The sequence below is a fragment of the Stenella coeruleoalba genome, assembly GCF_951394435.1.
Source record: "Stenella coeruleoalba genome assembly, chromosome: 14".
Classification (NCBI taxonomy): Eukaryota; Metazoa; Chordata; class Mammalia; order Artiodactyla; family Delphinidae; genus Stenella; species Stenella coeruleoalba.
In genome coordinates this window covers 88037676-88050285 of record NC_137160.1, presented here as the reverse complement: position 1 = coordinate 88050285, position 12610 = coordinate 88037676, and the positions used below count along the sequence as shown (strand labels likewise).

At 45.4% G+C, this 12610-nt stretch overlaps 1 protein-coding gene and 1 long non-coding RNA gene across 5 annotated transcripts in view; both read left to right on the top strand.

Moving 5' to 3' along the window:
• STX2 (syntaxin 2) overlaps window positions 1-6437 on the top strand; it is a 45848-nt gene extending 39411 nt beyond the window's left edge. For 3 of the 4 annotated variants that reach the window (XM_079943405.1, XM_079943403.1, XM_079943406.1), the window contains exons 10-11: window positions 987-1112; window positions 4260-6437. In XM_079943405.1, the coding sequence (XP_079799531.1) occupies window positions 987-1067 (81 nt within the window). In that variant the 3' untranslated portion in view covers window positions 1068-1112; window positions 4260-6437. The remainder of the gene's footprint in view (window positions 1-986; window positions 1113-4259) is intronic. The other variant, XM_079943404.1, reaches the window with a different exon arrangement.
• A 953-nt stretch (window positions 6438-7390) lies between these two features.
• The window catches only part of LOC307196787, a 46925-nt gene continuing 41705 nt past the window's right edge, over window positions 7391-12610 (top strand). The window contains exon 1 of the long non-coding RNA XR_013831224.1: window positions 7391-8213. This is a non-coding gene — a long non-coding RNA (uncharacterized lncRNA). The remainder of the gene's footprint in view (window positions 8214-12610) is intronic.

The following is a 12610-nucleotide window of genomic DNA, read 5'->3' as shown; positions in this document are numbered from 1 at the left end:
CTTACATAATTCTGTGTTACCACCTTTTGAAATATTGACCTTTAAAGTAAAGTGAGGTGATGAGGTCCGCGTGTGAAGTGCTTTGGCTGGTCCAGGCACGAAATGGACTTTCACTTAAAAAAAATCATTAAAAAAGGGCAGTTCCCTTCCTTTCTCCATGACCTAAACAGCACGTCAGTCCAACGAAAATTTCCATGAGAAGTTCCCTGGTTTTACAGAGATAAAAGGTGGTCGGGGGATACGTCTTATCCTGAACCGGCAGAGCAAGCCTCGTTCTGGCAGGTGGCTGGGAGCAGTGCGCTACCTGGAGTGGCCACTGGTCAGAACGTGATGTTTTGTTTCAAAAATTATTACCATCTCTCTGACTCAAGGCCTGGCATCTGAAACCACACACAGCTTGCTCAGCTTCTCCCTCTGCTGTTAGGTGCGTGGTTGTTGAGATGTTGGCCGTCCCTCCCCTCTCCTGGTGTCCTGGTTCCATTCCCGGGGCAGCTGAGTTAGCCCCTGAGAGACCAGACGGCCCTAGTGGAGTGTGGTTTGTTTTACACGGCGTGGCAGGGGCAGTGAAGGACTTAACGGCCAGTAACAAACAAACAAGAAAGAAAAGAGTGTAGGGGCTTATTACATAGATAACTGATTTCTGAGTTCACTGACCTGGCTACATAGCTCTGTATACGTGAAAAAAAATCAGCTGTATGTCTCAGTCCATCAGAAATTTACTGAAAGAATGTGGTCATGCAGCTTTCTCATTGATGAAACCTAATATTTCGAGTTCTATAACAGTTTATCTCCAAGTAGTCTGACCTCATTAAATTAAAAACCCGTCTTTATGAGAACTGAAAGTTGTCAAGCAGAATTAATCGATGTCCCATAACTTAGATTTTAAAACGAATTCCAGTAGAGTCTTTGATTTTAAATGAATGATGTCCTCTAACACGGCGGTGTGGCATTAACCACGATGTAATCGGCTTGCTTTTCTTTGACAGAAAAAGTGGATAATTGTTGCTGTGTCACTAGTTCTGGTGGCTGTGGTTGCTCTAATTATTGGCTTATCAGTTGGCACGTGATGTGGTGGCTGACGTCAGCGTGCATGCCTCCCTGCCGGCGCGGCAGTAAGTAACTCAACTAATCTGCTTGTTCACTCGCCCAATTAGCTAATGGTGGTACTTTGCCCAATTAACAACTACTGGAAAGCAATGAGAGGCTGCCAGCGGAGCGTTTGCCTGACTTCTGTGCCGAGAGCCAGCATAGGCCGGGCGGCCCTGCACTTCTAAACCAGGGTCGTCTCCCTGGTGGTTTCGAAGCCTCGGCTGGGTTTGCCTCTGTTACTAAATGTGACAGCGGCGCAGGCGGCAGCCCCTGACTCTTCAGTCTTCTGTTTTTGGTCCGGGAGGATGCTTCCTTCTTAAAGGAGCCCTTCATTAGTGGAATAACCTTAGCAGTGAGGATTAATTCTTAATTAAAAAACTAAACTGTAATGTTTAATTTATCTCTTAAGTTTTAACTCTTCAATAAGTGCAACAGCCGAAAGTTGCTCTGTGAACTCTCTTTATTTACTCATCATTTTACTGTGGAATTAGAGGGAATGGAACGAGAGCTGTGAAGAACACTCAGTGGAATTGAAAGACTTCGTCTCCCTTGTTTCCATTTGTCAGCGTCTAGGTTGTTGTAAATGTGGCCGCATTAAAGAGAAACCTTGTGCTGAGTGAGCATGCCTGTTAATTCTTAAGGATTCGGAATACAGAAGATATGCAGTTCTTTATTTAGAGTATCTTTATTTTTGTTTTCTGTGTGAGTATCACCCCTCTCCAAACTTCAGTAGATTTTGTGTTTTTCCTCCGTTTTTTTTATGCATTTGGAATCATCCTTCTTGCATTAACTCTTAAGTTAGCATGCTGCCTGGTGTATTAAATTTGGACATACCAGTTATTTATCTTAAAACGTTTGTTTGGCGTGATCATTGTGATTAAAATTATATCTAGATTGTGACAAGTGGTCCTCGATGAATTCATTATTTTATCGTGAAAGCAACTGCTGGCTTGGTAGACACTTGGCACTTTCTTAAAGAGAAGACGAGGAGTTTCTCAGCGTGAGCATCTGTGCACTGAGGACCCGCCACAGGCAAGGGGCCCTTGCAGTTACTGTCCCAGCGTTCACATGAGCCACCACCTTGCACTCGAGGTAGTTCCCGTTAGAAGCTCTGGGATGTTGAGTTTGTTAGCGATCCACTTTTTCAGAAGGCAGAAGGAAGGAAGGCTCTCTGTTTTCATCAGGCAGGATGTTCATGTATCCTTCCATGCTTTCCTATTACGTCTGCTGAAAAAGTGGTATATGTGATTTCCCTTCATTAATAATGATGGTATTTAAAAACTATTTTTATAATTTTTTATGAACTATGTATTTTCTTAGCTTTTCCTAGTGGCCATAATATGGCTAGTTGGATGTGCTTCCACTAAAGATAAACTTAATTTTAGATTGGATGCTGTGGTGATGCGGTGGAACGAGGGCAGGCTCCTCCCAGCAGGGTTCCCTGGGAGCCTTGGGCTTTGCTGTGTGCCCTGGGCCTGGCCCGGTGGTGTACCTTCATGCCTTTAAGCACGAATGAACACAAAACAACGCTCATTAATAAGAAGCACATCAGACAGCACACCAACAGGTTTTTTTTTTTTTTAAACACAAACGCAGTGGTTGGTGTCTTTAATTATACTTTTGAAAAACTATTCTTGCAGCAGGTAGTTCGGCACAGCCCTCCTCGGGGCCTGTAGGCCTGTGTGGAGGGAATCCTACTCCCTGGAGCCCTGCAGCGAGGCCAGGGTGCCCGGTTTTCTATCCAACGACACTGCTAAGAGGACACGTGGCCCAGGATTTACGTGTAGTAGGTGGTGGCTTGACTCCCAGGGGTGTGCGTGGGCCAAGGAGAAGTCCAGGCATTTGGCTTGAGTTGTGAGCAGGTTATTGGGCAAGAATGGTCATTAAATCTATGGCATTGAGAGTGCAGGAGCTCAGCTATCGTGGAAGTCAGGAGAGCACCTCTGGAAGCCAGATGTGGAAGCAAGCACGCACTTACGTGCTACCCAGAGACTCGGCAGTGAGAGTCAGAGTCTCCTGGTTCTCTAAGGTGGTTGGGGGCAGTGAGGTTGACAGGGGCATGTGGAGGAGGTTCTGGAGCTGAAGGGCGATGCCAGTGGGAAAGGAGGGGTGATAGGCTGAAGGAAAAAGGTGTGTCTAGAAAGGTGCTGAGAGAGGCTCCCCGAGAGACACGTGAGGACGATGCGAACATGGTCGGGACCACGTCCTCGCTTTCCAGGAAATGCCGTAATGTTAACAAGCAACAGGAAGTTTGAGGGCATGATGTCCTGAAGGCAGTGGTCCCGGGGTTCTGCATAATGGACGTGAAGGTTTACCGAGGGGCCCGGCCGTGCTCCCCTTCATGCAGTAATCGATGGCGCTCTTGGCAGGCTAATACCGATGCAGAGCTGGCCGGTTTGAGCAGCTGTGATTTCTCAGATGAAAGTGTGCCATGAGTTCGGTAACTGTAATTTAAAATGATGAATCTCTGCTGTTTACAAAGAGAACTGGAAGTCAGACAGCGTGGTGTGCCTTTCATCTTCGTGAATTCCTCCTGTTCTCCCGCAGGCCAGACGGGCTTCCCGGAGAGGCTAGATTTCTTAAGCCAAAGGTTGTTTAGCTTTTCAGCTGTGCGAGGGCTTGTTAATAGACAGCAAAAAGTTACTGTTAATATTGCCTTGCTCTGGGCCCCGGATGCAGCAGGAGACCGAGTTAATGGCTTGTTGATTTCTTCCTTGTATCACACCTCAATGTAAAAAAAGGTATAAATAAGATTTTTTTCAGCAAGTGAGAAATAAATCCATTTAAAGTTTTAAAAAGATGTACAACGCATCCAAGAAATAACTGTTTGGGATTTTCTTGTGATCAATAGAACGTGTTCATGAAGACCCCACATGGTGTCAAGTAGACATTGCCTTTTACCTCCAGGAGTAAATAGTTGTTGTCTTAATAATACGTATTTTAAGTTATTAAATTCATTTAATATACATGTGTCTATAACTTAGTGCTTTGCCTCTGGAACTTTCCTTCCCCACCCCTCCCTTTTCTATGACCTGTAGGGGTTCTTTCTTGATGATGGGCTTGTATTTTAAACATCTCAAATTCCAGGAGAATTTTGTTAGGAAATGACGTTAGTGATTTCTTTCCTTTGATATCTTGCAAATTAATAAATGTTTTTCTTTATCTTGCAGAAAATGATGTTCATTATTATTTGCGTAGTTATTTTGCTTGTGATCCTTGGAATTATCCTGGCAACAACATTGTCATAGCAACCATGTCCCAAGAGCCGTTTATCCTTGGAGTCAGACCACATCTGCAGCAAATGAGCCTCCTCCCATTTCATGAATGAATCCTAGACATTGTGACACGTGGCATTGAGTGCTGACTTTTTATTAGTGAATTCAAGGAGAAAACGCAACAGAATGTATTGTTTGGTGAGAAAAGCAGAATGGATGTGATGAGTTAACCCAGACATCCTCGGACTCTACGTAACACACCACGAAAAATTAACAATGTGAAACTGGTTTCAGTGGCCTTAAAATAAGGAATTATTGAAATTTTCAGTTTTTTTTATATTTCAGTGTTAAAAATGTATGTGAGGTTTAATTAGGAATGTCTTATGTTATGAAGCTCTTCGATGTGAGGTCTAAGACTTTCTTCCCTCTCCCAGCTAACATGCTGATTGAGACGTTTTTGTACTGTGTTTGTGTTTATGTTTGCAAAAATTATTTTTATTATCACAGAGCTGTTTTGTAAGATATCTATAATTTTAAATGTTTATAAATTGTTTAATATATTAACATCTTAATTTACTCCAATTTTATATATTAACTATTGCCTTTTAAAAGAAATAGGAAGGTTCATGATATTAGAGCCATTTTTGCACAGTTGTTTACAAAGTTTGCCCTCGGCCTAGAAGACATTGGTTGCAAGGTTCCCCCAAAAGCCTTTGTAGTGCCTTCTGTTAAAATTGATTTATAAGGTTTAAATGCGCCCAGCACCCTGCGGGAAAAGCTCAATTATTGTACTCAGCTCCATTTCTAGCTGTGTCATTACCCAAGATAATAAATTAGTTACTGCACTGTAAAGACAATGGTCTCTTCTTTTACTCATTACAAAATAAGGTTTGTGATTCCCTGTTTAACACTGATAAAGTCTCAATTTAAGATGGTGATAAAACCAAATTTTAAACTCAAGGGGATTATTCCCAGACATTACGTAATTCTTTTAAATTTCAACCGTTGTACAGATCACCTAAATGTTCTTGTTCAGTACCTACTCTTCTGCTGAACTTTAAAAGTTAATTCCCAAAGTTTACAGGAATCTTTGATAATTAACATTTTTATTACTCATTATTTTTAGTATAATATGCTTTATTTTTAGACTGTAAAATGTATGAAATCTTACTAGTGAATGGACATCTATAAGATAGCATCTCGTCAAAATCTTAAATGAATATGTGAAGGATACTCAGAATATAGTTAACTCTTGTTACTTCTGTATGTGATTGTGTAAGCACAAGACTATTTAACATTGGCTTGAAAACTGATATAGATACGCTTGACTGCAAACTGTGTGAATTATATTGGACCGTTTAGAAACTGTGTTCCTTATTCAGTACAATTATGAATTTCACTCATTCATACTTTATACATCTAACTGCTTAGCTTAGGCTTAAGTCTGTATTTATGCATTTTATTTACTTGCTGGTCATCACTGTGTAGTCCAAATTCCTATAGGAGTATCCTGGCTCTAGCATATATATTTCTTAAATCTTTAAAAAGCCTGTCAGTGGGACACGCTCCCTGATTTGTGCTTAAGTTGAAGGTGTGACTTGCCCTGAAGGATATTTAAATTTCTAGAGATCATGCTTGTATTAATGTAACTTTTGTACATCCAAACATTTGTCTGTATGATTATGTCCCTGTGCAGAGGAACTTTGTGCTCCCCCTGTGTCCCACTGTTCCCTTCAAGTTAAGTCTTTTTAGTCCCCACCTCTCATAATAATTCTTACTGTATTTTTTCAAGACGTTCTTTCTGGATTTGAAGCACTTACTGAATCTGTGTTTTCTAGTTGAAGATATGGAAGTGCTTTTTGATTTGTACTTAGGTGTTTAAGTCATCCATCACGTAACATATTTTGTATGTCTAAGCCTCATGTACCTATTTGAAATGAGATTTTTAAAAATGCATATACAGGTTCATTTGTTACTTTTTATCATTTCTTCAAATATTTCATGTTTACATTAAAAAAAATCTCAGAGAACCAAAAAAGAAATATTTACTTTCTGCCTCGTGTTCATTTCTGTAAAGATTTTTGGGGAGATATTTTATTGCATATCCATTAATAAATTCTACTATGAAAATCACCTCTGGCCATTATGTGTAATGATATAATGTGAGTTAATAATTTTAGGTGTTTTTGATAAATTTTTGACTGTTTTATTTATTACTATTGTTATTATTACAAGCTTCTGTGGTTCGTGTCTCAGATATCAGCAGGACATACTAAGGAACCCACCTGAATTCTTGCTATTGACAACAACGGCCAATCCAGGGGTTTTGGCTTTGAATGCTTTTGCCAGTTTGACAGGTTCTCATGAACATTTATTAACAGGGCGACCCCCTCCCCCCATATTCTGAGTTATTTAGCCTCTAGACTTTCCTTAATCCTCTTTTAGTTTTTATTAGGTGGAATTTCCTTAATCCATAACCCTTACTGAATTCTAACCATGCTGGAAAGTGATGTTCAAAATCCAGAATATAAAAAAAGAAAGAGGGGCTTCCCTGGTGGCGCGGTGGGTGAGAGTCCGCCTGCCGATGCAGGGGACGCGGGTTCGTGCCCCGGTCCGGGAGGATCCCACGTGCCGCGGAGCAGCTGGGCCCGTGAGCCATGGCCGCTGAGCCTGCGCGTCCCGACCCTGTGCTCTGCAACGGGAGAGGCCACAACAGTGAGAGGCCCGCGTACCGCAAAAAAAAAAAAAAAAAAAAAAAAGACAAATAAGCTAGTCCTGGAGCACATCAGTCCATGGAGGGGGACCCCGACACGTGACCTGTAACTGCCTTTTCCTCTATTTCGCAGGGACTTTCCTTTCAAGCTGCAGTCTTGATGTGCACATTCAGTAATTTAGTGCCTTTGTCTATGCTTCTTCAAGAATACGAAGCTTATCGCCTGAATGGAGTTTTCGGGTTCGCACCCTTGGGCATTTCCGGGTGGAAAGGTACCCAGAGGGCGGGGAAGCAGCCCCTCCGGGTGGGAGGTGGCCGTTCAGCTTCCCTTGGAGGCTTTGTCTGGGGCACTGAGGGGCAAGGTCACCGCCCGCCGGCCGCATCTCAGAGCTCAGAGAGACACGCCTTCCCAGGGTTCAGGCACCCACGCCGCGCCAGGGTCTCCACACCTGCTCTGTCGACGGTGGCCCCGGAGGGTAGAGCGGACATCCGGGGACGGGGCGGGGGCTGGCTTGCGAGTCAACCAGCGGCCGCGTCCTTTCCGGGACCTCTTCCAACGAATTGTTGTTAATTTCTTCCCTAAAGCGAAGCCCACATCCTTCCGCAGGTTTAAAGGGTGGCACCCCCAGGTCAGGGGGCCGGGCCCCCGGGGGTTCAGGGGTCAGGGTCGGGGGGCAGGCCGGGGGTCAGTCTGTATCTTCTCCTGGCTGTGACTCGTGCGCTTGGCGAGAACCCCTGTGACAACTGAGGCTACTGTTTCGGCTAACACGCAGCACGTTTCCCTGGGCCATGACGGTGAGCCTCAGGGAGAACGGACTCCAGAGGGAGACGAGGGCGAAGCCCGGCCTCTGGAGGGCAGCCGAGCAAGGCCTGGGGGCGTCTCCGCCTGGTTTCCAGAGCGCAGCGCACGCCGCACAGCTGTGCGCCGGGGCCCGCCTTGCTTAAGACTGGACGCAGGGTGTGATGTGGACGAGACGGCGCGCTCTGCGGAGGCGGCCCGCGTCCGAGCTGCCGCCGGACTGAAGACGCACCTACGCCTCCGGAGAGGACGCCGTGTACGTACGTCTACGGCTGTAGACGGCCGTCGTTTCGTCGCCGCTCGGGCAACATCCGGTCGTCATTTCCGGTCTTGCCTCCCTTGAACGAGCAGGTTTCTAAACCAGGAAAACGGTTAAGGGCCGGCCTGTGAGAAAGGGGTAAGTTCCAGAAAAGGCAGCGTGGTCCGGGTGAGCGAGGGCAGTGGGTCGGCAGGTTCAGCCGGCGGGCCTGTGACCTCTGTCGACTGTAGAAAAACGCACAACCTAAAAGTGGAGATGTTTTATTTGGTGTCTTTATTGAGGCTGTAAGCCCGGGGTACGGCCTCTCGGATCGCTCCGAGGGGCCGCTCCAAAGAGGTCGGGGAGTAGCCAGGATGTATAGGAGTTTTAGTTGGAAAAAATCAAAAAACAAAACAAGTAGTCGAACATCAGGAGATTGCTGCTAATCACAAAAACAGACACATCTCAGCGTAATGATTTTAGTGCTTTTCTATGTATGGGAGATGCAGGAGTCTGGGCTCATTGAAGTGATACCTTGGATGTGCACCTTAGCTGTCTAGGGCCAGTGTGCTGCTTTTCTCCATCCTGAATCCCCTCAGGGTGCCCAGTCAGGGCGGCCACAGGGGTGATGGCTTGAGAGTGGCCAACATTCACTGTTTACTGAAATGGCAGGCGATGTATATATTTTTAATTGAAGTCTAGTTGATTTACAGTGTTGTGTTAATTTCTGCTGTGCAGCAAAGTGATGCGGTTACACATAAATGTCCACTTTTTCAAATATTCTTTTCCAGTTTGGTTTATAGCAGGCTATTGAACATAGTTCCCTGTGCTCTACGGTAGAACCCTGTTGTTGATCCATTCTATATATACTAGTTTGTCTCTGCTAATTCCAAACTCCCAATCCTTCCCTCCCCCACCCCCTCCCCCTTGGCAACCACAAGTCTGTTCTCTATGTGTGTGAATCTGTTTCTGTTTTGTAGATATGTTCATTTGTGTCATATTTTAGATTCCACGTATAAGTATTATGACAAATATGGTATTTGTCTGACTCACTTCACTTAATATGATGGTCTCTAGTTGCACCCATGTTGCTGCAAATGGCATTACTTTGTTCTTTTTTATGGCTGAGTAGTATTCCATTGTGTGTGTGTGTGTGTGTGTGTGTGTGTGTGTGTGTGTACACACGCATCTTTATCCATTCCTCTGTTGATGGACATTTAGGTTGCTTCCATGTCTTGCCTGTTGTGAATGGTACTGCTGTGAACATAGGGTGCAGGCAATATTCTTTCCCCACACCTCGGTCCCCTCCTCTGCGGAACAGAGGGTGGGAGTCCTGGAGAGCCTTCCCGGACTGTAGTTGAGGTTTACGGTTACCTCACCTAAGTTGGTCCTTCTGGAAGGAGACTGTGGAGAACGCTCCTGGGCAGAAACCCCTATGGAGACAGCGGCTGGCACGGCGGTAGCGCTGCTGCTATGTCCCCGTGCCAGTCGTGCTTCCGGCTCGTCATGGAGTTTCCTGGGCAGGTCCAGGCCCTGTCGTCCAAGGGCAGATTTGGGACGATGTGAGATGACTGGATTCGGTGTTGATAGAGCAGCAAGGAGGCCTGTGATAGTGAACAGCCTGGAGGAGCAGCTGCAGACACAGTCCCGCCTGCCGAGCGGAGGCCAGGTGGCCAGGCAGCGGGTGAGACTGTGGACGGAGATCCAGCTGAGGGTCTCAGTGTCCAGTGTACCCAGGGTGGGGGGGGGGGCGGGCGGGCGGACAGACAGCAAAGGCTGCCTGAAGTGCAGAGCACAGGTAACGGGTAGACCAGATGGGGGACCGTGACACCCCGCAGCAAAGATACGAGTGATGGGGTGTGGCCAGGGAGGCAGGCGGGAGGCTGAGGACAATGGCCGCGTGTGGACAGAGCTCTCCAGCTGCTTCCCATGTGCCCAGAGGGGATCTGCTCCCCCTGGGCTCAAAGCTCCCCAGAAGTCCCCGTCTGCAAGCTGGGGTGGCCTTGGGTCGTAGGGCTGGGTCTTGCAGGACCAAGACTTGGTCCACGTAGCTCCCGGCACCCGTGTCTTTCTGTGCTTCCCCAGACGTGGAACTCTGAGCCCCTGGCTTGTCCTGGAGGCCTGGGTGCAGTGAGGCGGGGGGTGGGGGGGGAGGGGAGGGTCTCAGTTTGCTTAAAGGGCAGAGGCCGAAGGCCTGGGGTGATAGGAGTGTATTGCCTGCCACACCTTGATCTTTTTAAAAGTGCCATTTATTTATTTATTTATTCGGTTGCACCAGGTCTTAGGTTGCAGCATGTGGGCTCCTTAGCTGCAGCGCGCATGTGGGATCTAGTTCCCCGACCAGGGCTCGAACCTTTGCCCCCTGCACTGGGAGTGCAGGGTCTTACCCACGGCGCCACCAGGGAAGTCCCTTAAGTGCTCTCTGAGGTATAATTTACCATGAATTCATCCATCATAACTGCATAATGCTATGATTTTTAGTGAATCTGTAGACTTGTGTGACCATCACGATCTTCCAGCTTCGGAACATTTTCATCAAAAATGTCCGCTTGTTGCCAATCCTTGCCTCCCGCTCCCAGCACGAGGGGCCTCTGGTCATGCTTTCTCTTTATAAATTTGTCTTTTCTGGACGTTTCATGTATTGAATACTTGGAGTCATACAGTACGTAGTCTTTGATATCTGCGTTCTTTCACTTAGCATAATGTAATGGAGGGCCATGCATTTTGTAGCTTGAATCAGTAGTGTGTTCCTTTTTATTGCTTTTTATGGTGGACCACACTTGGTTTATCCATTCCCCAGTTCACAGACATTTGAATTATTTCCAGTTTTAGCGTTTTAGCTATTACGAGGAATGCTGCTATGAACCTTTGTGTGCATATATCTGTGGACATCTGTTTTCATTTCTCTCGGGTAGGTTCCTAGGTGTGGTATTGCTGGGTCATATGGAAGTTTATGTGAAGCTGCCAGACTGTTTTCCCAGTGCTGTACCATTTAACACGCGCCCCAGTGATGGGTAAGGATTCCAGATTCTCCGCGTCCTGACGTTGGGTCTCGACTATCTTTTTTAGTATAGCAATGCTTGTGGGTGTGGAGTGCTATCTCACTGTGGTTTTAATGTGTATTTCTCCACCGTTTAATGACGCTGCACATCCTTTCATGTGTTCGTTAACCACTCATATATCTTTTTTAGTGAAAGATCCGTTATAGCTTTTGTACACTTTAAAAATTGGGCTGTCTTATTTTTGAGTTGTAAGAGTTCTTTGTGTATTCTGGGTAAAATGATTGTTTCGCACAATCTTGTGACTTAAAGAAGTTAAGAGAAAGCTGTCTTTGCAGCGCCTTTTATGTTAACACACCGATTTACATTTCTGGTGCCTTTCATTTCTCCCTGCAGATTCAAATCACTGTCTGGAATCATTTTATTTCAGCTAAAAGGACTTCCTTCAGTATTTCTGTAAGACAGTTTGCTAGTAGCAAATTCTCTCAGTCTTCCTTTATCTGGGAATGCCTTAATTTCACCTTCAGTTCTGAAGGGCTCGTTCTCTGGACGTTGACCTGTTGGTTCACAGTTCTTTCCTGATTTCAGCTCCTTGAATATGTCATCCCATTGCTTTCTGTTCCCCGTTGTTTCACTGAGCTGTTATCGTTTGGGTTTTAATGGCATTGATGCTCCCCTGTATCAGATGTCATTTTTCTCTTGCTGCTTTCGGGGTTTTCTTGTTGTCTTTCAGGAGTTTGATTATGAGGGGTCCAGGTATGGATCTCTGAATATTTTGGGGAGCTTTTGCCCAGTATTTTTTCAAGTATTTTCTCCAGCTCCTTCTCTTCTTTTCTCCTGGCACTCCTCTTACATGTATATTGGTGTCCTTGACGCTCTCCTCCACGTCTCTGAGGGTCACTTCATTTGTCTTCAATACAGTAAGTCCCCTACATGTGAATGAGCTCCGTCCCAAGAGTGCGTTTGTAAGTCCAATTTATTCGTAAGTCCAACAAAGTCAGCCAAGGTACCCAACTAACACAGTCGGCTACATAGTACTGTACTGTAATAGGTTTATAATACTTTTCATGCAACTAATACATACAAAGAAACAACACAAAAAATAAGGAAAACATTTTAAATCTTACATCGCAGTCCCTTGAAAAGTACAGTAGTGCCGTACAACAGCTGGCACACAGGGGCTGGCATCGAGTGAACAGGTAGGAAGAGTTACTGACTGGAGGAGGGAGGGGGGTGGGAGATGGTAGAGCTGAAGGACCCTCAGCCATCGCAGACGGAGGGCGACCTGCAGTTGCACTCACGCCGGACGCTGACGGCTCACACGTACGCATCTTTGTAACTTTGCAGCTTGAAGGTTTGTATGTAGGGGACTTACTATATTTTTTCTTTCTGTTCTTCATATTGGGTAGTTTCTACTGCTGTAACTTCAGGTTCACTGATTCTTTCTTCTGCCACCTTGAATCTACTGTGGAACCCTTGTAGTATATTTTTCTTCATCTCAGGTATCCTACTTTTCAACTCTATAATTTTTTCAAATGGGTCTTTTTTAGAAATGTA